Source organism: Polyergus mexicanus, unplaced genomic scaffold (genome assembly GCF_030449975.1).
Source record: "Polyergus mexicanus isolate NDT 795.1 unplaced genomic scaffold, iyPolMexi1.0 SCAF_14, whole genome shotgun sequence".
NCBI classification, from domain to species: domain Eukaryota; kingdom Metazoa; phylum Arthropoda; class Insecta; order Hymenoptera; family Formicidae; genus Polyergus; species Polyergus mexicanus.
In genome coordinates, this window is record NW_027223334.1 from 2,620,123 (window position 1) to 2,646,468 (window position 26,346).

General features: G+C 31.6%; 3 protein-coding genes across 8 annotated transcripts; 2 read left to right on the forward strand and 1 right to left on the reverse strand.

The window, feature by feature from the left end:
- Positions 1-1,862: 1,862 nt before the first annotated feature.
- On the forward strand, positions 1,863-21,193 carry Dus1 (Dihydrouridine synthase 1). Of its 5 annotated transcripts, none has more exons than XM_070307621.1 (9): positions 1,863-2,106; positions 10,471-10,734; positions 13,843-14,002; positions 14,132-14,267; positions 17,837-18,085; positions 18,911-19,056; positions 19,133-19,212; positions 19,310-19,468; positions 19,588-21,193. In XM_070307621.1, the coding sequence occupies exons 1-9, from the start codon at positions 2,101-2,103 to the stop codon at positions 19,753-19,755; spliced, it is 1,368 nt and encodes a 455-aa protein (XP_070163722.1). In that variant the 5' UTR covers positions 1,863-2,100; the 3' UTR covers positions 19,756-21,193. The 5 variants fall into 5 exon arrangements, with proteins under 5 accessions (XP_070163722.1, XP_070163718.1, XP_070163720.1 ...); XM_070307617.1 differs by having other exon boundaries at positions 1,866-2,106; positions 14,072-14,267; positions 19,588-21,189; XM_070307619.1 differs by having other exon boundaries at positions 1,867-2,111; positions 14,072-14,267; positions 19,588-21,189.
- Positions 6,920-9,211, forward strand: LOC138939636 (uncharacterized). The gene has a single exon (XM_070307616.1). The coding sequence runs from the start codon at positions 7,073-7,075 to the stop codon at positions 8,984-8,986; it is 1,914 nt and encodes a 637-aa protein (XP_070163717.1). The 5' UTR covers positions 6,920-7,072; the 3' UTR covers positions 8,987-9,211.
- Cox10 (Cytochrome c oxidase assembly factor 10) lies at positions 19,069-24,956 on the reverse strand. Of its 2 annotated transcripts, XM_070307622.1 has the most exons (7): positions 24,800-24,956; positions 24,559-24,680; positions 24,236-24,485; positions 23,945-24,140; positions 23,674-23,849; positions 22,661-22,978; positions 19,069-20,260 (listed from the first exon to the last, which is right to left on the reverse strand). In XM_070307622.1, exons 2-7 carry the CDS (start codon positions 24,634-24,636, stop codon positions 20,058-20,060), a joined length of 1,221 nt encoding a protein of 406 aa, XP_070163723.1. In that variant the 5' UTR covers positions 24,637-24,680; positions 24,800-24,956; the 3' UTR covers positions 19,069-20,057. The 2 variants fall into 2 exon arrangements, with proteins under 2 accessions (XP_070163723.1, XP_070163724.1); XM_070307623.1 differs by lacking the exon at positions 24,800-24,956 and having other exon boundaries at positions 24,236-24,468; positions 24,559-24,643.
- Positions 24,957-26,346: the final 1,390 nt, after the last annotated feature.

Genomic DNA, 26,346 nt, shown 5'->3' on the forward strand with positions numbered 1-26,346 from the left:
GAGGGGGAAGGAAGGGGTGGAATCGTTTGGAGTATTTTGTATGACAATGCCGTAATATATACGTGAAATTTTAAGTGCGAGAGCATACAGTATAATTATTAATTGTTTACGGACAGCATAAAAAACACAGGTATATGCCACAAAAAATCTGTATATAAATGATAAGGATATTTTAATAGTTTTCTACATTGCCTACTGCACATACGAGAGATTTCCTAACTTCTCGTATGTCACTGTCTTAATCTCTTATTATCATGTTTTAGTATCAACAATATCTGTAAATTTTCGAGATTTTGCTCATTCTACGAAGTGACATTGGATAAGTATTCTTTGCTAATATGAAAGAGCTTAGGTACTTTAGCAATGTGGGATAAGTTCTTAGATATATGTAATAAGACACATTACAATTAAAGGCGAGTAATTTTTGTTATATCTTTATAATACAAGAATATGTAACATAAGCATATGTGTCTAATAATTGTCAACAAATTAAATGAGCGTTGATTATTCCATTACAGATCACATATGCTAAAACCCCATATGATTTACAGCTAATACCGTCCCTGAATTCGAGTCTAGAGTTCGAGCACATAAAAAAACTTAAGCAGTAAGACTTAAGACTTAAGAATTTCAACCTTTCGAAATTTTCAGCGTTGCTTACATTTCAATATGATTGCCTTTCTGTTCGACCGTGATTGGTCACATAAAAAAACTTAAGCAGTAAGACTTAAAGGTGCCATTACATGGCAGTATCGAGCATCGAGCGCCGAGCGTTTGCCTCTGCGTCTGCACAGAAACCATTGCACAGGAATCTGAATGAGATAGATTTCAGCTTCTTGCGGCTAATAGCATGATGAGTGATACGAATTCGGTCGAGATAAAAAAAATTATGTTCCGATACACATTACTAATACTGAAAAATGATATTTCTTTACGTTATACACAATAGATATTATTATTAAACAAAATATATATAAAACGTTACTATCCCCCAGCAGAATATTAGAATTTAATCAAGGATTAAGGGATATAATATTCATTTTTTTTCCTGTATGTTTATAACATACTGCTCCTTTAATTCATTTCCTACTTTTAACAATAGTTTGTCAAACTGTGTCATTTTGTGATTTGTAAATCCCCTTTTGTGTCTTATTTATTTGAATATTTCAACCAACCAAAATTTTTTGTATTTGTATTTTAATTTTATTTTAATTTACATTGCCAGAGTAATAACGTTTTATAATATATTTTTGATTAATAATAATAATAACACACACACACACATACACATCTATTACATAATTTAATAAATAAAATAAATATAATTCTGGGCAACAATATAACGCTTAACACTCGACGCTTGACGCTGTCATAGAAAAGCACCTTAAAGATGCTTGTAGAAAAGGACATACTTTATTTCGTGCCTCTTGCGTTCTCTCTCGCTCGCATATAGCATAGCATTCTCTTTCGCTATGCTACGTGCGAGCGAGAGAGAACGCAAAGAGCACGAAACAGAGTACATCCTTTTCTAGGTGCACCTTGGCCCCCGCTCCTTAAATAAAGGCAAACTCTCGTGGAATAAAAATTCCTTTCTTTTGAAGATACGAAAAAGTTTTCATATGTATTATATGAAATTAGTTGCAGGCAGCATAAAACGGTGCTGCCTCCAGTCGGTCACTAAAAATCCCTAAAATATTCCTTCCTTCTGAAAGGGAGACTCGAGGTCCATCTATGAAACAAGGTGGCCTTGCAGATTCAAGGAATCCTTCATGGAGGCTTCCTCCGTCCTTAAAATAAGGAAGGACTATGAATACGGGTATATACCCGTATAGTTTAGAGTCTAGATATACTATGTCTATGGTTAGGATAGAGTTTAATGGATATATAGGAAAAAATTGTTTGTATTATCTTCTATAAACCAGTTGATGGTCGTGTGACGAATATTCGTCGGAGCCAATCCCCATACGAAGAAGAAGAAGAAGGAAAAAATTGTGAAATCGCAATATATATGTGATTTAATTATCAATTAACTTATTAATTCGAGTACGAAGGATGTTGATAAATTCACACGTCTCATTTGCAACCTAAAAAAATCAAGTTATGCAAGTAAGGTTAGTTTTTAATTATTTTACGTATTATTTTAATATTTTTAATTACTTATATATTTAATTGTGTGATTAAACCCAGACAGCACAAAAAAGGCCAAAAGATATCTTAAAGATGTCTTAAAGATGATAAGACGTTCTTAAGTTGTTTTTTTTAAAGATACATTTAGGGACATATGTGCTGTCTGGAAAATTATAAATATTTTTATATTGTAATTATATTAATCGCTATTTATTGCAAAATGGAAATTTTGCAAAATATAAAATACGAACTATTTTTTTCTGAATTGTATTTAATAAAAATTATATAATACTGTACAATACAATTGTATAGATAGATTAGTTTTACATCATTAGGGTAATATTACATTTGTCGTACGACAAACTTTTTAAGTGTATTGATTAACTAATTTAGATTGATTAACTAATTTAATAGAGACTCGAGACATTCTTTATTTTGCAGCCAATCAATATGCTTAAAAAATTTATTGTACGACAAATATAATATTACCCCTAATCAAATAGTAATATAAAGAATATATACAAGGTGTTTCAGAAATACTTGAATAAACTTTAGAGACGAGTTCTCCATACAAGAACAAGAAAAAATGTCATATAAACATATGTCCTGGTTAAATGCCTAGTTTATAAATTATAATTGGAAGATTACATTTAATGCAGTATCATGGCCTGATCTAAATCCATTAGATTCTTATCTGTAGGGACATTTAAAAGCCCTAGTTTATGCAACTGAAATTGCAAATGAAGAAATGCTTTACCAATGCATCGTAGATGCTTGCAAAACCATTCATAACTATTATGGGATTTTTGAAAGGGTGCGCCAGTTCATGATCCGATGTGTCCATGCGTGTATTGAAGCAAGTGGAGGATTTTTTGAGCATTTGTTATGAATTGTGAGTAGATAAATAATTGAACTGAAGATGTATTACATTATCATGCATTATCATGTATCATTGTAGATATATTCTGTCAATTTTTGTCATTGAAATCATTCGATTATAAACCAGGTATTTCCAGATATATGTTTATGACATTTTTTTACTTCCTCATGGGGAAAGCTTTGTTTATGAAAAAGATTTTTTCGAATTTTCTACGCCAATGTGTTTAGAATGTCAAAAACATCGAAAAATCATATTCTTAAAAAATGTCTATGTCTGTCTGTCTGTTATTTGTCTGTCTGTGTGCATGCATGTATGTATGTAAGCATGTATATGTATGTATGTATGTATGTATATGTATTGGGTTGAGTAAAAAGTCATTGCGTATTTTTTGTATGTTTCTCAAAGTCATTTATTTATATAAAGAACAAAGATCAATCAATGATATATTTTCCGTTTTGTTCGATGACCTTTTGCCATCTTTCGGTGAGCTTCATAATTCCCCGTTCGTAGAAGGACCTGTCTTTATTGGCGAAAAACTGAACAAGGTGCTGATTTACCGCCTCATCTGAATTTAACGTTATTCCACACAAGGAGTTTTGAAGAGAGCGAAACAAGTGGAAGTCTGATGGCGCAAGGTCAGGCGAGTATGCTGGGTGGGGCAACACATCCCATCCAAGCTCCAATAATTTTTGACGGGTCGCCAAAGATGTGTGCGGTCTCGCGTTGTCGTGATGGAACACAACTCCTTTACGATTGACGAGCTCCGGACGTTTCTGGATGACAAATTCTTTCAAACTGTCCAATTGCCGACAGTACACATCCGAATTGATTGTTCGGTTCCTTGGTAGGAGCTCAAAAAACACCACACCCTTCCAATCCCACCACACTGAGAGCATAACCTTCCTCTGATGAAGTTCTGCTTTTGAAGTCGTTTGAGGCGAATCATCACGTCGGGACTAAGACCGTTTGCGTTCCACATTGTTGTAAACAATCCACTTCTCATCACCAGTTATCATTCGTTTCAAAAAAGGATCGTTTTCTTCACGTTTCATGAGCATATCGCAGATGTTTATACGCGCTGTCAAATGAACTTCTTTGAGTTCATGAGGAATCCAAATATCGAGCTTGCTTACGTATCCCAGCTTCTTTAGGTGGACGTGAACACTTTTTTGACTGATCTTCAATGTTTCTGCAATCTCTCGTGTCGTGTAACGTGGGTTTGACTTGATCAATGCCTTTATTTTGTCGTCATCAACCTCGGTGGGCCTTCCTGACCGAGGAGCATCTTTGAGATCAAAATCACCAGCGCGGAATTTCTTGAACCAGCTTTGGCACTGACGTTCTTGTAGAGCATCGTCACCGTAAACTTTACGCAATTTTTCACAAGCTTGACGCGCGTTCTTCCCTTTACGGAAGTAAAACAGTAAAATATGGCAAAAATGCACAGTTTCGTCTTCCATCTTCAACTTGTTGTAAAATCTCCAAAACTCAACCAAATCGCTCAATTTTTTTTTTAGAATGAAGCTTAAACCGTCAGCTGTTAAACGATATATGACAAACATATGTGTGAATGACTCTAGTACTGTCAAAACTGAACTAATGCCATCTGTTGCAAAAATACGCAATGACTTTTTACTCAACCCAATATGTATGTATGTATGCATGTATGTATGTGTGCATGTATGCATGTATGCACGTATGCACGTATGCATGTATGCAAACATGTATGTATATATATGTATGGTATGTATTATACAATCTATAATTTCCGCAATTTTTAAGATATCGGACTAAATTGTTTAAAATGGATAGAGTATCATTAAAGGATAGTTGACATTGAATTTGGTAAGAATCAGTGAAAGAGTTCAATTTTTATAAAATTTTGAATTTTTTGAGAAATGTCTATACACGTTGTAACTTTTACAATATCTTCCTCTATGAGGAAGTCAAAATTGAAAAACCTGCTTGCTTTAAGGAGCTTAAGCTTTGTGAGCGAAATAAAATGATGAGGAAGCAATGTGCATGTTTCTAATTTGCACAATTTTCATCTTGTGCTTGTTTTTGTATGGAGAAATTTTCAAAGTTTGTTAAAGTATTTCTGAAACATCCTGTATAATGTAAAATTTCAAATATTTTATCATGATCATGTGGAAAATTGGTGAGTATTTTAATTTCATTATTTACTTGTATTATTAATTTTGGGTTATTGTTTTTCGCGAGTTTCGCATAACGACTTGATTTTATGGATTATATAATAGCACCGGAGTAGAGATAGTTCTCATTCTCATTCAAACGGCCAACAATTGATAGTATTATGTAAAGCTGCAGGATCCTCTCAAAAAGAGAAATAAACTCAAAAATAGATAGAACACGCGCGTGACACGTTTGAACATTCTCGTGTTCTTTTTTTTACATAACGAATAAGAACTCATAAATATGCTGTAGTGAAGACAGGGTTGACAAATTTCGACATTTATGGATAAAATCCATATCAGTAGTCAAAACCGGTATTTTCCGGAAGAAATGGGCAAAAACTAGTCTTTTCTGTTAAAAATGTTAAAATAAATAGAAAACTCTTTTACCGATATTCGTCAATTGAAAGAATGTTTTCTAATTTAAACTTTATCCAAAATAATATATAAAATCCGTAATAGGGATCAATTAGTAGCCATTGAATTAGTAATAAGTAAATTAGCTTTTTATCAGATATTGAAAGGTAAACGTGAATTAGATCTATATCAGTAAAAATTTTTTCTGTTACTATTCTGTTACTACTACATTTTTCTCTTATTAAACTAAAGATTAATATAAAATGTAGTAACATTTATATTTTAGAAGTTTTTGTTTTAAAAATTTTACATATTTATATATAATTGGAATTAAAAAAGATTTTATTATTATATTGATTTCATCTTTTTAAACTAGTAAGAATTAGGACAATTTATTAATTAAAGCAAAAATATCTTTTTGTATAAAGTTATATAAATATATTTTATATATAAGAATTATTTTTAAACTTTTTGCCAGTTTATTCCATTAGATAAAGTCAGGGCAGTAAAAATCAGTATTTACCATATCGTTTTACACTCACTGAACTTTTCCGGCCAATCTTGGTGAAGTATGCGCGCGCATATTTACATTATTTCATCGCATGCGTGCATGGGATCTTCGACAAAAGTTGCGGCTCTGGACCGGTCTCCGCGGCAACCACAATTTATTGATTCGTCTAGATATCGCCAGGTCGTCAGTTAGCCTTATGGGTGACAAAGGATTCTCAAGAAAATCCTACGTATTAATTTATTTGGAATTATCCGCGATTGTGCCGTGCGATAAAACAATGAAAATAATGTATAAGAAAACAGCAGATAAGAAACCTTTTATCAAGATTACAGTGCTAAACCAAGAACCGATCATGGATACAGAAACTTAATATCATTATTAATGGTGATATCGGATAAGCCTACATACTTTACATAGTGACTTATATATGTCTGGGGTCAGGACTCAAAAGTTTAGACTAAAAATTATTAATATTTATCGAAGACTGGGTTGGGAAAAAAAGAAAAAGTAGAATAAGAGTCAACATGAAGAACCAAACTGAAATTATAATTAAAATAATGAAGAAATTTATAAAAATAGTAGATTTGTAGAGTACAAATTTTTAATGTATTCCATATAATTTTAAACAATATTTAAAAAGTTTTGACACGTTAATCTTATATAGCATATGTATGTATAGTGTGTATAGTTTTTAGTAAAATCGTCTTTTTTATCATATTAACTATTAATTAAATAATGTCTAATGAATGATATTAGGACAAGTTTAAAATTATAATTAAAGAATGATAATATTTACAAAAACAAAGAAAAATAGAATAGTTTTTATACTGTAACAATTTTCAATTTTTTATAAATACGCGAGAAAGAAGGAATAATCAAGGATTCATAAAAATGAAAATAACAGCAACATTATATATATATAATGTTGTACTATATCTATATATACATTGAAGCGATCCTACATATGTTCGAAATAATTAATAATCAGAGAAAAAGAGAACGGGAATGCTAACTAAGACCTGTGCAAAGCGCGCGATTGTCCGCTGCTATCCCTCGCAGAACGTGTTGCATATATCACCAGAACACAGGAGATTCCGCCGTGTTCATGGTCTACAGCTACCGCTACATCCTCAGCAAGTAATCGGTTGGGTATTGCTAATTGTCGTGTTTGCTGGTACTTTTACTGTGCTATTGACGACACCGTTGTTACCTGATCTGCGTTTTACTCTCTCATTGCTATTTGCTGTGTTGTTCCTGCTTCATGTGCTGACCCATCTGACGGTACTATTATTGGATCCGGCTGATCCTGAAGTACGTGCTCGGCCGATCAATGAAATTGTGTCAGAATTCGACCGTACGAAACACCAGCATGTTATCGAGAACGGTCGATGTCATCTATGTAATATCACGATGCGCGATTTGTGTACTAAACATTGTTCTATCTGTAACAAATGCGTGCCACGTTTTGATCATCACTGCAAGTGGCTAAACAATTGTATCGGAAGCCGTAATTATCCGGCATTCCTGGCGTGCTTGATATCGACATTAATTATTGCGCTCGCAGTTACCGCACTTGCTCTGGGCGAACTGGTGCTTGTTAATGCGCATTCAGTTGTGAACGATGGATATTGGAATGATAGCAACGACAACAATACGAGCATGAACAACGCCACAGCGCCATCATTGCCGGTACCTGGCACCGGCTCACTTGTTCTTGCTACTCTCATCGGTGTCCTCTCGACAGTTGCTGCCGTTTTACTTATACATCTCTGCTTTTTCCATGGCTATATTGCTTGTCTCGGTCTTACTACGTACGAATACGTACGCAGAAAGCGGGAGAAGAGCTCTGCTGGCATTGCCACTGGCTCTAGAATGACTTCCTCTAGTAATCTATGCGGTGCACCTTACTGCGATACCGGTGACAGAGAAGATATTGAGCAAGTGGTTGGCGCACGAAGTCTATATTCTCATTTTTGCAAGAACGGTTCTTTATTCAAGAAGGGTGTAGATACGACAATGATGACGGCAACGACGGATGTGTATGTTTCCTCAACGCATGAGAAAACGCGCAGCGGTGACATAGCGGCGAATGATGAGGATACTTGCTCGAAGACGCTGCCCTTGATGAAAGATCGGAATTTTCGTCTCTGTTTCTCGTATGATTCACGCACCATTGAGACTTCTATTAAAGTCTCCTCCTCGCGGTCGATCAACACGATAGAGTTGGAAAATCATGGAGAATCGCCAGACCTAAAGTCATCATCCACACCTTCGCCGGTGTCTTGTTGTTTCTCCATGATGAATTATTCCGAAGCCAGGTATGACAGAAAGGATCGAAAACGTCGCACCGGCGGACACCGTCTCGAATCTACAAAACGTTCCTGTGGAACGATGAGAAGAATACAGACGTTTTTACAGGCTCGTCTAAAAAAGAACTCAAAATCAAAGGCAACAACTTCGTCATCGGCTTTTGCTCGTTCTTGCAGTAACAAGATAATTCCAGATGGTCCTTCAGACATCGCGCCTGCAATAACCGAACATCAAAATCGAATCATCGAAACATTAGTGGCGGAGCTAACAACACCACCTACGGATTATCCACATCCACCTGCGAGATTACCCACTATGGATCTTCCGAGTACTGTCCACAAGATTAGAAAAGTGCTTTCGAATACCGGGAGCATCCCCGTTTTGGAACCGATATCGCCTTCCGTAATGCCTAAACGGAATCAAGCTTATTTCAGTAGCCGGCGAAGTACAAACTTCTCCAGGAAGAGGCCACGCTTTAAGCTCGGCTCATATGTCACGCAGACCGCTCAATTGTCACCGATACCAGAGTCAGAGTTTTCAAAACCGGCTACACCTAGATCGCCGTTGCGATCGGGTCCCACTTTCGCCTTCCCGCCATTACGCGAGTAACTTTATCAGCAGCATCTTACCGAGAGACATTGTCTTTAGTAATCGATATGTTTTGCTGTTCTTTTAGAAATAAAATCTCGAAAAGTACTAAGATATATTCAGTATCTGAATCCATTCATCGAGATATTATTCATAGCTTTATATTTTTAAATTTAAATTCGAGAATAATGCTCATAAGCACGATTCATACCAGAATATAAGATATTTATCATATTGCACATCTATGCTGATATTTTTTTCCATTTTTTATTGTTTCATTACATATACATTTACATTTACGTATTGGTATATATTCTCAAAATCATTTTTTATTAGTATTAAAACAAAATGTTATCTAAACAGACAAAAATTAAATCATATAAAAAGATACGCAGCAAACGATCATCTTCTTTAATTTATGATCTTTTTTAATTAAGTCTGCAACTATAAAAAAAGAGAAAAATTATAATTTATGGAAATTTACATATAAAAGTATGAAACTGTAATTTATATTTTATATGTTAAGTTTAATGTGTGATTAATTATAAATAATAATAATTATATTTAGTTCTTTCTCTTTCTCATTTTCTCTTCCTTCTTTTTTCCTTTATTTTCTTCCTTCCTTCTTTTGCTTCTTCTTCAATAAACAATATATGTCATATTGAAAGAGAATTTGTTTTCTATTTTTTAATAACATTATTTTTACCGTTAAATATATAAAATTAAATGTTTTATCTTTAATTTCATATAAAAATATGATATATATTAAGTAAAACAAATAAAATTTACCGAAATCTTCATTGAAAGAACAATATCAATTAAAAATATCAATTAAAAATTGGTCGAAGACTTTTTTATGTAACAGATTATTTGAGAATATTCTGTATTTTTTACAAATTTTTTATCTTGCAAATAAGAATTTACTTTATCGGTCATATATCAATATGGTACCGAGTCGTTACAAAATATATAACAATACCAAGTTGCATAATATGATATCAGTTGTACAAATCCGCGTTGTAATTGATATCACTAGATTTAGAATTGCAATACTTGAAAATGACATTGCATCGCAGCACGCAACAAGTTTCTTTGCAGATTTTTTTATACCCGCTATTTAATTCCTTAACTCTAAAAGATTGCCCAGTTTGGGCCCCGAGTGAACAATTATGAGTCATATATTAATTAATAGGAAGAGGGGGGGGGGGGGGGTATTTACGAAGTATGAAACAAAAAGTTTTAATTGCCTAAGTGAAGTCTAGCGAACATATATACATACGTATATGTTATAATAGGGAACTTTTGGACAGCTCTAGCACTCAGAAGACTCATTTTACAAGATTGTGCCCATAGAACTTTTTAATTCTCTTGGTTTCTACAATCTTTTGGTTCCTACAATCCTAGCCATGTCTCAATGCTGTTCACCAGGGGCCCAACTTCAATAAGGGTATAGTGCTTTCTTTCATAACCGCAAGCAATACATCACTCAATCTTCATGCGTACAGATAATGTCAACGATGACGGAATCGCTTGACAAGGAGGACACTCCCTCAAAGAAGACTAACGTTTGGGAAGATTTGGGTTCGCCGCGTTGCATAATCGCGCCAATGGTAGATGCGAGTGAGTTGGCATGGAGATTACTTAGTAGGCGACATGGTGCCCAACTCTGTTATACGCCGATGCTGCACTCCACCGTGTTTTGTCGGGATCCCAAGTATAGACGAGAGGCCCTTGCTAGCACCGGCGAGGATCGTCCGTTAATTGTGCAGGTCTACATTACTAATCACAAAATTATAATTAGTATTTATGTAAAATAAATCTAGAGTGTCCACTCCCTGGAAAAATCTAGAAAACCTTGAATTCTTAGGCATTTTGTTTTTACCTTGGAAAATTAAGGAATGTTGTGTTTCGATTCCCCACCCGAGTGCATCCGACATTATAGTATATGTCACGTACACTATAATATCGGGTGCACCCGGATAGGGAATCGGAAAACAGCCCAGGAAATTTTTTCAAAAATTCTTTTTTTGATCGATTTGTTCTTATATTGCAAGCGTCAACAATCTAATTGGTCAATGATTGTGAATTATATGTTTCAAACACTGAACTCTATACATATTGGAACGCGCCTTCCCATATAAGCCTGGTTTAAACGTGCGGGATGACCATGGCTTGTATTCATAGTCGGTTCTTATCTCAAGATCGTCTTAAGTAATATCCTAAGATACTAATACGACTCTATGATTGGTTTATGATATCTTAAGATTGTATTTAAGACGGTCTTAAATATAAAAACCGATTATGAATACGGGCCCATGATATATAAAATGGACTGCTGATAGCAGTAGAAGGGGTAACTGCACGAGTAGAATGAGAGGCAGATCACTCGCAGATGAGATCACTCCGTCTCTTTCTGATAAAGCTTGATTGGTTGGCCAAAAATCAGCAGTACTATTGATCCAATCAGGCTTTATTAGAAAGAAACGGAAGTGACCTCATATTATCTGCCTCTCACTCTACTCATGCGGTTACCCCTTCCATTGCCATCAGTAGTCTATTCTATATATCGATGGGGATGACAAAGAGGATATTGTGTGACTTTTGTCTCTTTTTAGATTCTTGTACTGGTACATGTATATATACTCGACACCACTACCATCATTGACTTTTGATGGTGATTCTACCACTAAAAAAGAAGGTCTACAACAGAAAGAAAAGATCACATAATGTTATCTCGCATTTTGAGTAGCACGGCGTTTTCCATATATGCATAGAGTTCAGTGGTTTCAAATATATTATGTCCTAGTTTACACCGATATACTTTAATACGTACTAAATACTATATTGTCCAATCACAGTTGTTCCATTCTTCGTTTCGTTATTTTATTCTTTTCTTTTTCGTTTCCGGAGAGTATTCAGAGGATATCCAGAGGATATTAACATCCTCTGGATAACCTTTGGATGGTCTCTGGATGGTCCTCTGGACATGTGTGCTATTAGGGGTAGTACTTCGTATGTATAAGAGTATATTGGTGTAAACTAATCTATAAATATACAAAGTATCCCATTTTAATATCTCGCCGTAATATCTCGAAAACCATGCATTTCAAAAAAAAAGAATATTTTAGACAAAAGTTATTTGAGTCGAAGGGGGACATAAGAAGGTGCCATTGGTTTGATAATCTTACCGTAATATTTTTATTGATATAAGAAAATAATTGTTTTTAAAAAAAGTATGTAATTATTTACAATGTATTTTTTAAAACAATTATTTATTTATTATTTTTTTTTTTTACGTTAATTGATTTGTCTCATTATTCTGTACATAAAAATATTACGGTAAGATTATCGAAAATTCAATATTTTACGAAATATTTAATTTTTTATATCAAAATATGTCAGATTAAAATATAAAATAACTTGAAAAATACTTAATAAAAAAATATTTTATTATAGTGTTTTGGGAAGCTCTCGAGATAAGCTATAAGAATATGCAATAAAAAATAGGGGGTTCCATTTAAGAAATTAAAGGTGTCCTTGACTTGACTTTGACGATGCCATTCAAGGTCAAACCAATGATACCGTCTTATGTTCCCCTCAAAACCATACAATTTTTGTTCAAAACATTTTTCTCTAAAATGCTTAGTTTTTGAAAGAAAAGTGTACGGATGGTCTAGGACACCCTGTATATACATATATATAGTACATATTTCAAAAATTGTTTAATCAGTAGCGGGATTCAATAACTTGTTATCGACAATTTTCGGTATCGTTAATTAATGACAGCCAATGGTAAAGATAATCCTGGTGAAAAGCGCAACTCTCATAGGCTATCGCTCGCTAACGACAACGATAATTGTCGCAAAAGACATTAGAGAGTCCCGCTACAGATATGTATTATATTTAAAAATATAACGATAATTTTTTTCTAAAGTGCAATTTTATCGAATAGGTACCCTGAGAATCTAAAAACTGCAGATACACATCTTACACATTTATATTCTTAAATCTTTAAAATTTATTTATTCTTAAGTAAATTTAATTTATTTTAGAGTTTAAAGTATATAAATATAAATAAATATAAAATTACATTTTTTCAATGCTACGAATATTATGTATATGAATGAATGGATAATAAATTATACTTTATTAATACAGAAATATATAGAGCGCAAAGGATTAAATATGGAAAATAGTAAATAAAGAAGAATAATTATCATTAATTGCTTCCTCGTAGAGGAAGCTTTGTTTTCGTGACAAAATTTTTTTTAAAGTTTTTAATGCTAATGTGTTCAGAATGTATGAAAACGTCGAAAAATCATATTCTTAAACAATGTATGTATGTATGTATGTATGTATGTATGTATGTATGTATGTATGTATGTATGTATGTATGTATATATGTGTGTGTGTGTGTATGTATGTGTGTACGCGATTTGTCGTGCAACCGCTAATTTTCGCAATTTTTGAGATATCTAGTTAAATTTTTTTACGATGATAGAATATTATTAAAGGATGGTTGGTATTGAATTTGATGAGAATCGGTGAAAGGGTTCATTTTTTATAAAATTTTGAATTTTTTAAGAAATGTCTTTATACGTTGTAACTTTCGCAAAATTTGGAATAGTAGGTCAAATTTTTTTACATAAATAGAGTATTATTAAAGGATGGTTGGTATTGAATTTAGTGAGGATTGGTGATTGCTTCTTTATCTTTTTATTTCGCTCACAAAACTTCCTCTATGAGGAAGCAAAAATTGAAAAATCTGCATGCTTGAAAGAGTTTAAACTTTGTGAATATAAAATGATGAGAAAACAATGTGAAAGTTTCTAATTTGCATAATTCAGCTTGTTTTTGTATGATAATTCTTTTTTTAGTTTTGTGGGAATGATCCAGATATACTATTGGAAGCTGCACATTTGGTTGAACCATACTGTGATGCAGTGGACATCAATATTGGTTGTCCACAGGCAATTGCAAAACGTGGACATTATGGAGCATTCTTACAGGATGACTGGGTTTTGTTAAATAGAATCGGTATGCATATTTTCTACTTATGTTTAATGCTTAAATATTCTAATAATGATACATTTCTTGTGTATACAGTGTCGATTTTAAAGAATGGATTACATATACCTGTCACTTGTAAATTACGAGTGTTCCCAGAAATCAGTCGTACTGTGGAATATGCTCGCATGCTACAGAATGCAGGTGCTAGCTTACTTACTGTTCATGGACGTACGAGAGAGCAAAAAGGACCATTGACTGGATTAGCATCTTGGAAACATATTAAAGCCGTAAGGTAATTATTTTTCTTTTAAAGTAATTACTCTAATTAACTCTTAGTCTTTGATTTTTCAGGATAATTGTATTGAATTATGAGAAATGTAAATTTTTTTTGCATTTGTAATAAAGTAAAATATAGTTTTTGTGTCTGCTATTACTCGTACTTGATATAATATAGATAGATAATAAAATACATCAAAGACTGTTATTCATTATCTTACATTAATAAATGTGCATATATAACTCAACTGCTTACTACATTGTTAGCAAAAATAGATTTTTGATCAAAATTTACAGTTTTTTATTAACTTATTTATTAACAGTTTTTGATGTATTTTGCCAATTAAAAATGAGTGTAATGGCGTATGAAAAAGCTGATTTATTTTGACATATAAGAAAAGAATAAGTCAGATAGAATGCACAAAAGAAATATTCATTATTTTTGATATTATAATTTAATATGGTTGTAAAGAATTAGGAATTATAAGTAAATGAAAAATTCAAATTTTTTTTAGAAACGAGTAAATATAAAGATTGCAAAGCATGCTAACAAGATTAAAAGTATATAGTATTTGTTTGTATCAACTTAATTTCTAATATAATTCCAACAAAAAATTTAGAATACTAAAATGACTGTGTTATATTATATAAAGCATCACTTTTTTAAGATAGTACCCAGATAGCCAAGAATGTTAAAATCACGTTTTGCCAAAGCTTTGAGACAAGATGTGCTTTAATCTTGACAACAATTGTCTAGCAAACATTTGTCTTGTCAAAGATTTGGTTTGTCAAAAAGTTTGAAGCAAATTGACGGCAAAATTTTTCATCTCACGATGCTGTAAATAATAGAAAAAGGCTTGCCCGTAAATTTTACATATCGAAGAACATGTATGATGCTATTCACGGTGTAACACAAACTTTACGTCAATTAATAGCAAATCTTGTTATATACGCTATGATAGCAAATTTACGACAAGAACAGAGCAAACCTTATCGTATACAATATGATAACATATTTACGAAAAGAACAGAGCAAAGTATACTCTGGCACAACGAGATGCAAAATTCACGCAAATAACAGAGCAAATCTTACCATGCACGGCATGACAACAAATTTACAATTTTACTTTATTACAAACTTTACAAAAATATAATATTCAGCTGATAATTCGTTTGTTCATCGCTATGCGACGCGCTATATGCATCCATCTCGTATTTTATTTTTAATCATTAGAAGTATATAAAGCTTGCAAAAAGCAGCTGGTAGAAAATTAAAAATATAATTATTTTTATCAGTTTTTAATTACTGATACAATCCCAAACATAGGGAATTCAGATATTGGACTGATTGTCTCTCTTAGATCGAGCAGATAAATGTCTGAAAAAGTTTAAATCATCCGTTTATTGTTTACTTAAAATGTAAATATATATATATATATATATATATATATATATATATATATATATATATATAATTCATATATTCATCATATTATGAATTCATTTTCAATTATTCATATATTATCACCATCTCATAATTATAATAAATGTCACCTAAGACTCTTGTCTGCGCCGTCTTTGCGTATTCTTAAACGACGCGTCAGAAAACATGATGGATTACTTCACAAAAAATATTCCTCTCTGCGAGATTTATCGTTCCTCAGAGTTTGTCGCAGAGTTTCTAAATCACCCCATACAGAAAATTACCACATATTTGCTATCATACCGTACACGGCAAGGTTTGCCCTATTCTTGCCACAAATTTGCTGCCATGCCGTGCACAGCAAAGTTTGTCCTGTTCTTGCCACAAATTTGCTGTCATGCCGTGCACAGCAAGATTTGCTCTATTATTTGCGTAAAATGTACACTATTGCGATAAGCCGTGCCAGCAAAAGCTAAGCTTTTTGCAGACACACCTTGTCACAATTTTGCTGTAAAGGCATGCTTGAGTTTACTGCAAAGTTTGCATCATTTTGCTTGCTGGGTATATACACATCTAAAATCATACATTGCGTAATCATTCCCAGTAAGCAATTTGATAACAAATTGTTGCCAAATTGACATCAAATTCGCTCAAAACTTGGTAACAAATCCAGTGCCATCTGTGTCCGCATTAAGCTTGTGTTTTGGTGACAAAGCTTGTTGACATAACCTGACAGCAAATTGACGGCAAAAACCGAGCAAAGCTTGACATGATTTGACGTCAAATTGATGGCAAAAATCGACCAAGATCTGCGCAAGACAATCTGACAGCAGATTGTCAGCAAAAACCGAACAAATTCTGCAGCTTTTGGCCATTCATATAAAAGTATATATTTAAATAGATTTAAAGCCTTAACCCTAAGTAACAAAATGATGATAAGTTTTGGTCATAAAATGACCATTAGATAATTAGACATTATATAAAATCATATATTAATATGTTAAAACATATAGGTAAATTCAAATAACTTAATTTATAAAATTAAAGATCTTTTTGGACAGAAATTGTTTGAATAAGTGAAAATCGAACAATTATCTGTCCGATTTGCCAAAAATCAATTCAATATCTGAATTTCCTGTATAAGAATTATGTCAAAAATTGAACTGATAGAAATATATATATTATAATATTATTAGCATTTTGTAGGCTTTATATACACTCATGACAAGAATTTGAATACGGGTATAGATAATGAATAACGCGCCGCATAGCGATAAGCGACTGAACTATTTTATAATACTTTGTAATAAGCTGCAGATTTTGTTCGGTTTTTGCTGCCAATTTGCCATCAGATTGCGCACTCTAGATCTTGCTCAGTTTTTGCCGACAATCTGATGTCAGTCATGTCAGCAAGCTTTGCTCGGTTTCTGCCGCCAATTTGCTGTGTAGTTATGTTAGCAAGCTTTGCTTGATTCTTGCCGGCAATCTGCCAGCTTAATCGGTAATAACAACTCTTGTACCAAATTTGTAGCCTTTTTGCTGACAATAATTTGTAGCAAGCACTTGGCAATATCTGTTAGAACAGATCTGGCTGACTGGGTTATTAATAATGAATCATTATCAAATTTTAACATAATCATTTTAATATGATGAATCCTTTGTATCAAAAATTAAAAATTCATACAAATAAATAATACATATTTTTAATCTTGTTGGCATATTTTGCAATTTTTTTCTATTTAACCGTGACAGAAACTTAAATACGAGATAAATACATCATATAATGATAAACAGAAAAACTATAACTCGATATAATATATCTTATGATATTACTGTGATTCTGCCATTACTTTAAGACAATGGACCATGCTGGAGAAAGTGATTTATGTACATGGAAAATTAATGAGAGAGGGAAGAGAAAGGGAGAATATAGAAAGAAAGAAAGGGAGGGAAGAAGGGAGAGAGAAAGAAAGGAAAAATATATTTTTTATTTTAAATTTTTTAATAAAATAAATTTGTAATCAGATATTATTTTTAATATTTTAAATAAATATTATTTTATCAGTTTTTACTCAAATTATTTCTTTTTTAATTATTAACTTGACGAAATAAAGTAAATATTATTGTAAGAGCAGTTGATAAATTATTTTATATTTAATCAGGGACGCCGTGGAAATTCCCGTGATAGCCAATGGTAACATACAATGCATGCAAGACTTACAGAGGTGCATTGAAGAAACCCAAGTGCAGGGTGTGATGTCAGCCGAAGGGAATCTTTACAATCCATACATATTCGAATCTCGTTACCCTGCTTGTTGGGAACCTGCTCTGGAATATTTGGAGCTTGTAGAGCAATATCCAGCACCGGCTTCATATATCCGCGGTCATTTATTTAAGTTGTTTCATCATGTGTATGTATTGATCTTTTAAGGGCCTTGTCTACTCTAGAAGTATAAAAAAATTGATGAATTTTAAAAATGTTTTTTGAAGAATATTAGAAATTGATCTTTTTTTTATACATATGTTTTTGTTGACATTTAAACAATACGTTAATATCATTAAATCTTGGATATTTAGTTTTGTTTTGTTCAATACAAGCCTCTGCGTATAGCGTATTCAAAAATACATGGTTCAACAGTATGTCATGCTGTTCCTTGTGTAATTATCTGAAATGATAATTTTGGTTTTATTCTGTAGAATATTTTTGGAGTATTGTGAATTTAATCTCATTAAAAAAAAAAAAAAAAAAAAATTAGATAGTGTCATTTTAAAATTAGATATTTAAATTTTACTGAAATTTTTTAATATCTTAAAAGTGAAAAAAATATTAAATATTCTATTAATTTCTTTACTTGTTAAATATTCTAATTAGGTTCAGTATCCCTCAAAAAATGTTCTCTTTCAATAAAAAAAAAAAATTGAAGTTTGGTTTTTATTTTTAAGATATATCCGTTACACCAACTTTAAAAATAGTGTTTTTAAAAAGTTTAAAGTTTAAGTCAAGCCCATCGAAGATTCGCGCGCTATTCTATTCTAAGTTTTTTAACTCCGTCAATTTAGCGAATTTTTCAATAAAATTTGAAAGATATTTTTCAGGCATCATACTTTCAGAAAATCAGAAAAAAATCGATTTTTTTATTTTCTAAATAAGACTGGCACCCTTAATCATAGCAAGTCATGAATTGTATCATATAATTTCTGAGCATGCAAACAGCATGCTTTTAATTAGAGAGTAGATTTTGTTTAGCAGAAAATCAAGAAGAGAGGGAGAATTTAGCAACAAACTCCAGTATGGAAGCTTTCAAAAATGTTGTATACACCTTGAGAGATCGTTACTTACCATATCACGAAGGACATTTGACATGGCAGATAGAAAAGACAAGTAATAACTTGATGTTTAAATAAACATTGTATTTATTATATCCACATTTATATATACATGTTTCTTCTGTTTCTAGATTATGATTTGGAGTTGCCACCATGGTTGTGTCAACCTTATGTACGAGAGCTTCCACAAAAATATATACAAAAATCACAAGTAAATAAGCATATATTTTATAATATATGCAGTGTATTCTTTTCTTATTTCGCATTGTAACTCAATATTTTTTGAAAATAATAATAAGAATTTTTAGGAAGACGCACTTCCAAAACGGGAATACAAAGATGAGGACGGAAACGAAATATCGCGGAAACGTTCAAAAAAGCTTAAACGAATAGCGCGTAGACCGAATAGAGCAACATCTCTTCCTAAGAGAAGTTCAGATCGGTGTCATGCTTGTCCAAATCCTCTGGTTTGTTAAAACTTTTATAACTTTTATTTGATTTCATAATTTTGAATATATTTTCGAAAATGATTGATGCTTAACAAAACATTTTGGAGAAAAATTCTAATACATAGTTTAAATTGCAGGGTTTTAAATGCGAATATAAATTATGTCGACAATGCTGTAGAAATAAATGTTATATAGAAAATTTAGACTGTGCTGGTCACAGAAATCTAACTAAGACGAGAAGGCAAATGGCAAAAGAATTTGAAACAAAACGTAAAAGCATTGAAAATACGATGACGCTATGTTAAAATATTTTAAATGAAACTATATTATATTTTAATTTTTGTTCTTCTCTGTGAATATTATTTTCTTATGAAAGCAACTTTACATATAATTTTAATGGGATTTTTTTTTATTAACTAAATTAATACTAAACTTAAAGTAGTCTAGTTTTGATTAGATCTATGGTTTGTTTTATACAATTATATCTTATTTAATCAATGAAAAAAGAGATATTGTAAAAATCAGATAGATCCAAAGTTCGTAATATAATAATTTGTACTATTGCTGAAAATTCTATTAATGAAAAATTACTATACAGATGAAATTGTTAAGCAGTAGATGTAAAAATAGTTAGTAAGCCACTTTTCTTTACTGTCTCATAAAAAGATACATTTTCCTCTTTTTTTTCCATGTTCGTCCAATACTTCTTGCTTGAGAGTATCAGTACCATCAATAGTGGTAAATGAAGTAAGGAAAATCGGAATAATCTTCTAGAATTAGCACTATCTGAATGGTTATTGAATTTCCAGGCTAAAATTAAGAGCATTATTTAAACATTGAAAATATCTCAAGCATACATATATACACATCTCAAGCATACATATATAGATATACTTATATATATTTTATACAGGGTGAGTCAGAAGGAAAGAGAAATATTTTGGGAAACGATAGTATGGGTCATTATAAAAAAAGTTTATATGAAGATTTATTATTCTCAATCGTTTTGGATGCTGCTATTCGTATAAAAGAACGGCACGCTGCACTCAGAGAAACGACACGAGTTGTAAAATGTATTGATCACGATTCAATATTTGAACACACATTTATTGTAAACGTAGCACATATATCATTCATGATTATTGTACTTCTATAAAATTCAAACAGCTATATTTCCGAAGCTATTGAGAATAATAACCATGTTCATATAAACTTTTTTTTTTACAATGATACATACCATTACTAATACTTTTTTTATACATACTATCGTCTCCCAAAATATTTTCCTCTCTTCCTCACTCACTCTGTATGTGTTGCAGACTTTTTCTATAAAATGAACTTAATTATAAAATTCGGTAACCTTGATATTAGCGCCGATCTCATATTGATCTTGACATATGTTGTCATGGACATGGCTCTGTCCTTAATTATTAATAACTAATAAAGAGTAATAAGGAATGAGCGATGGCTAAAATTTTTTGCAAGTCACTCAAAGCCATGTTTTTGACAACATATATCAAGGTCATTAAAATCGGCGAAGTCGACGCTAATAAGATTTACCTAAAATTCTTTAATATTCTTTGATATTTTATAAAAAATGTAAACTTTTTGTAGAATGTTTTAATTTATAAAGAGACTTTGCAAAATATATGTTATATTTATAAATAAGATATCATAAGTTATTTATAAAAAAAAATTATTATATATATATATATACAGGGTATCTCATAACTTCCATATAATATTTTAATAGCGTATTCTAGAGGTAAAATAAAATAAAAAATCTTAATAGAAAAATATTGAGGCTACAATAGTTTTTGAGTTATAAGTGATCAAAGTTTGCTAATAATATTATGTAGAATTCGCGCCCTCAGGCTCGTAACTATATTTACACATGTACTGATCTGTCATCTGTTATTGCTGATAGATAAAATAAATAATTTGATTTCCACAAAACTTCTCGGCGCAGTCAAAATAAAAATAAACTTTGTTTTTTAAATGTGTGAAAATATTAAGTTTATATTTCTATTTAAATATAATAATTAATCAACCATTTAAATTGTTAAGAAGAAAATTAAATATTTTATATACAACATTTATAGTTCGTTAAATATTCGTTAATATCAGCTGACCACCTTACATGGTATTCATATATATAACAAACAATAAAATCAGCTGTGCAATAAAAATTAATATTACCTAATTTGTAAAATCAATAACAGATGACAGATCAGTATGCGTGTATATGTACGGAGCGAGCTCTACGTGATATCATTAGCAAACTTTGATCGCTTATAACTCCAAAACTATTGCAGCCTCAAAATTTTTTACTCTATTTTATCTCTAGAATATACTATTAAAGTATTGTACGGAGGTTGTGAAACATCCTATATATAAATACAGGATGTCCCAAATTATCCTTGACAACGCTTGTGAGCAAATAGAGCACAGTAAACTGAACAGAAAAGTCCTGTACCATTTTTTTCTATAATGCTTAATAAAAGAGTTATTATTGAGTAAAGTCTGATCAATCAGCGCCGACTATATATATATATATATATACACACACACACACACACACAGGGTGTTAGAAAAGTCTGGAAACGGTCAAATATCTCGAAAACGAAACTTTTCTGAGAAAAATGTTTCGAACCAAAGTTGTAGAGCTCTAAGTGACGCATTATATAATAATATTAGTATGACCTTAAATAGGTCAAGATCATATAAAAGTCACTTTGAATTTTTTAAATGGAACCCCCTATTTTTCATTACATATTCTTGTAGTTTACCTTGAGAGCTTTTCAAAACACTATAATAAAGTATTTTTTCATTAAGTACTTTTTGAGTTATTTTATATCAATCTAACATATTTTGATATAAAAAATAAAATATCTCGTAAAATATTTAGTTTTCGATAATCTTATCGTAATACTTTTATGTACAGAATAATGAGACAAATCAATTAGTGTAAAAAAAATTAGAGAAAAAGTGGGGGCAATTTTGTTTATGTAGTTAGAAAGGCCCCTCGAAAACATGAAACTTTCTCATGAACAATTTTTTGATTTGACAAATATTTTTAGAATTATTAGCTTGTAACATTTTACATGGGCCACCCTGTATATATATACATATATATATGTATTTTTTTTGTACATAATAATTCTTTATAAAAAATAATAAAAAGATTTATACAAAGTACATATATATTACCTAAATAAAGGAAAGATGCATTGATTGGTGTTGAAGCCAGTACAAACCACCAATGAGTTAAATCCAATATAGGAGCTAAGTAACACAGAGCCGTTAATGCTATCGTATATCTTATAGTTGTTCTACGACATAGATTTGGATTTGTAACAGCCATCATGCGATAGCCAGCTCGTGAGTAATCTGGTCTCAAGTTCCATGAAAGAGCATTAAAGTGTGGAAACTGCCACATGTACAGAATACCAGGTAAAATCCAGGCACTTGGCATGAGTATATTATTAGTACAACCTGCCCAGCCCATGAGAGGGGGTATTGCTCCAACTGCAAAAAAAAGTTATAACTGTTTAAACAATAATAGCAGCAATAGGCTCAGGGCAAGAACAATCAAGTGGTAAACTGGCAGATAAGAGCCAAGGCGCAGATATCAGTGCGCGAAGTTATTATCGTTAAATTTTATTAACTAACGTGCATTAAAAATGTACGTTTCGGACCATTTTTTAGTCCATCTTCAGCATGAATACAAATATATGAAAATTAGATTAGAATTTTAAAACTTGATATACACAACATTTGCAGTTGCAGTCACATTTCAAATTAAAATTAATAATCAAAAAGAAGACTCACTAAATTGTAGTTATATATATAAAATCATTATATTGTAAACTATCGACGACATACGCGTGGCGATGGCGTTCGGACATTGTCTATTTATTTGTACAAATTCGAGACGCGGATTTTAGTGAGCCTTTTTTATTATTAATTTTAATTTGAAATGTGACTGCAATTGCAAATATTATGTGTCAAGTTTTTAAATTCTAATCTTATTAATCTAATCTTTATATATTTATATTCATGCTAAAGATGGACCAAAAAACAATCCAAAATATACATTTTTAATGCACATTAGTTAATAAAATTTAATGATAATAAGCTCGCGCATCGACATCTGCGTTTTGGCTTTATCTGCCAGTTTACCACTTGATTGTTTAAATAATATATGTAGAAAACATACTCACCAATAGAACCAACCCATGTATTGACAATACTGATGCGTTTCATAGGAGTATAGAAGAGTGTATATAAAATAATATTAGCAGCACCTAGCATTGCTGTCACACTGTTCACTTCATAGTAAAGTATTGATAATCCAACCATACCAGATACTGTTGCAAATGCTACTGCATGAGCAGGCCTAATGATATATTCAAATATATATCTATTTAATATCAAGTTATATAAATGTAAGTCTTTCAAAATAAAAAAGATAACGCATCTAAAAAGACTTACGTCAAATGACCACATACTAATACTCGATTTTTCGTCCGCGACATCTGTGCATCAAATGGAACTTCAAAAAATTGATTAATTGCATTTGCCGCAGCAGAAACTAAGCCTGTACCAAGGGAACACATTGTAAGTGTGTAAAAGTCGAATGGTGCAGGAGCTAATGCATATCCTGCCATAGTTGTTGCTACAACAAGAGCTATAAGCAAAATAATTAATTTATAAAATAAATATTTATTATAATTATAATTCACTATATCTCAAAAATCCGATATATATGTTTGTTATACATACATGTCAACTTAATCTTTGACAACTTAAGATAGTGCTTATGAAGTATAGTATAATTGATTATTATAGATCTCCATTCTGGCTTTTCTACTTTATGCAAATTTTTTTTTATTTCACATGCAGCATTTTTTTTAACAGAAAAAGGAATTATTGGAGTTATTGCACTAATCTGCAATCGATCATCTTCCATTGTTTGTGTTGGTTCCTCCATGCGCAAAGTTTTCATTGATTTTTGCCTTAGGAAGCCAGAACACTAGGATTAAAATTTCTTTCAATGATATAAAGGAGTATATCAAATTTTTTAAATTAGAGTCAATGCTACAAACCGTGATGATAGAAAATTTTGACATAAAGTTGCATGATATGTGCCGACATATTTTTATTGAATGAGTAACAAATAACATGATAGCCCTAAACGCTAATCAACTGCTTATTTCCATTGATTTAACTGTAAAATAAAATAATTGACGAATGAGAAATAACTCAATTTTTTACCATAACCTATAAATAAAAGCGTGCAGGAACTTGTTTTCATAAACGTTCAATTAATAACAATTTTGCACTTACTTTTTTATTTGTTAACATAATTCTTATTATTAACATATATTTGCTGTTACATAATTGTACTGAGAACCAAGAATAATTCTTCTTACTGTAGACCTATTCTCTAAAGGTGCCTTTACATGGCAACGTCGAGCGTCGAGCGTCGAGCGTTAGGCGTCTGCGCAGAATATTTTGTTGCCCAGAATTATATTTATTTCATTAATTTTATTATATAATAGATGTGTGTGTGTGTTACTGGACGCGTTCAGAAAACACAGTTGTTGAGCATCGTCTTGTCAATACTCGACGTTGATTTGTTGATTCTAGAAGAAAGAACCAATCACGTTCGATTGCTACTGAGCGGTTGTGTTTCCTAAACGCACCCATTGTTATTAATCAAAAATATATTATAAAACGTTACTACTCTGGCAGTATAAATTAAAATAAAATAAAAATACAAATACAGCAAGGGATTTTAGATGATTAAAATATTTAAATAAATAAGATACAAAAAGAGATTCACAAATAACAAAATGACACAGTTTAAAAAATTTGTTAAAAGTAGGAAATGATTTAAAAAAGCAATATGTTATAAATATGCAGAAAAGAAAATTATGAAAATTATATTTTTGAATCCTTGAATCCTAGAATTACATTCTAATCGCGTTTCAAATGTAGCAAGTTTAATCGCTCTGAAAGCGATTAATGACGTCATTGCATTATCTCTGCCAATAAAAGAGTTGAATTCATAGTAAAATATAGTGATTAATTGATCGAGTTTGGATTAACCCATTCATAAACGCTATAATATTTTGCTGGGGGATAGAAACGTTTTATATATATTTTGTTTAATAATAATAATATCTATTGTGTATAATATTGTAAATAAATATAAATTTTCAGTATTAATAATGTATATCAAAACATAATTTCTTTTATCTCGACTGAATTCATATCACTCATCATGCTATTATAGCCGCAATCTTCAATGCGTAAAGCCCGTATCAGACTACCATAATAACATATAGAATGGACTGAGCGTTGCGATAGATAAATGCGTGCTCGTTGTAGAGAGAGAAGTACTATATGGAAGGTCTATTATAAACGTGCGCTTGCTGTAGAAAAAGAGATACTATATGGGAGGCCTATATTTTGTCTCTTTTTCTAGCATCTCATTGGTGATTTTGTCTCTCTTTATATAGAAAATAATCAATTGTGGTTGGTCAATTTGCTTACGACTAACGACATATGACTTATCGTAAAACGAGCCTAGAGAAAAACCCTATATTTTTTGCCGGATTTTGAAAGCGCGAAAAAGAATCGAGCCTAACCTAAAAAAATCGATTCTCTCCAAAATCGGACATTGCAGAATCGATACAAAAAATCGATTTTCCCCACGAAAAAAATTGATTCTTCCGAAGATTAATTCAGAATCGCACATCCTTAGTATATTTTTCAGTGGGATAAATACTTCGAATTTTTTATATGGATAAGGTTAGAAATTTTTCCGTTCCGTAATGGTTCCGTGCCATGGGAAACCCACTGATTAAAAAGCGGAACGGAATTGAAAC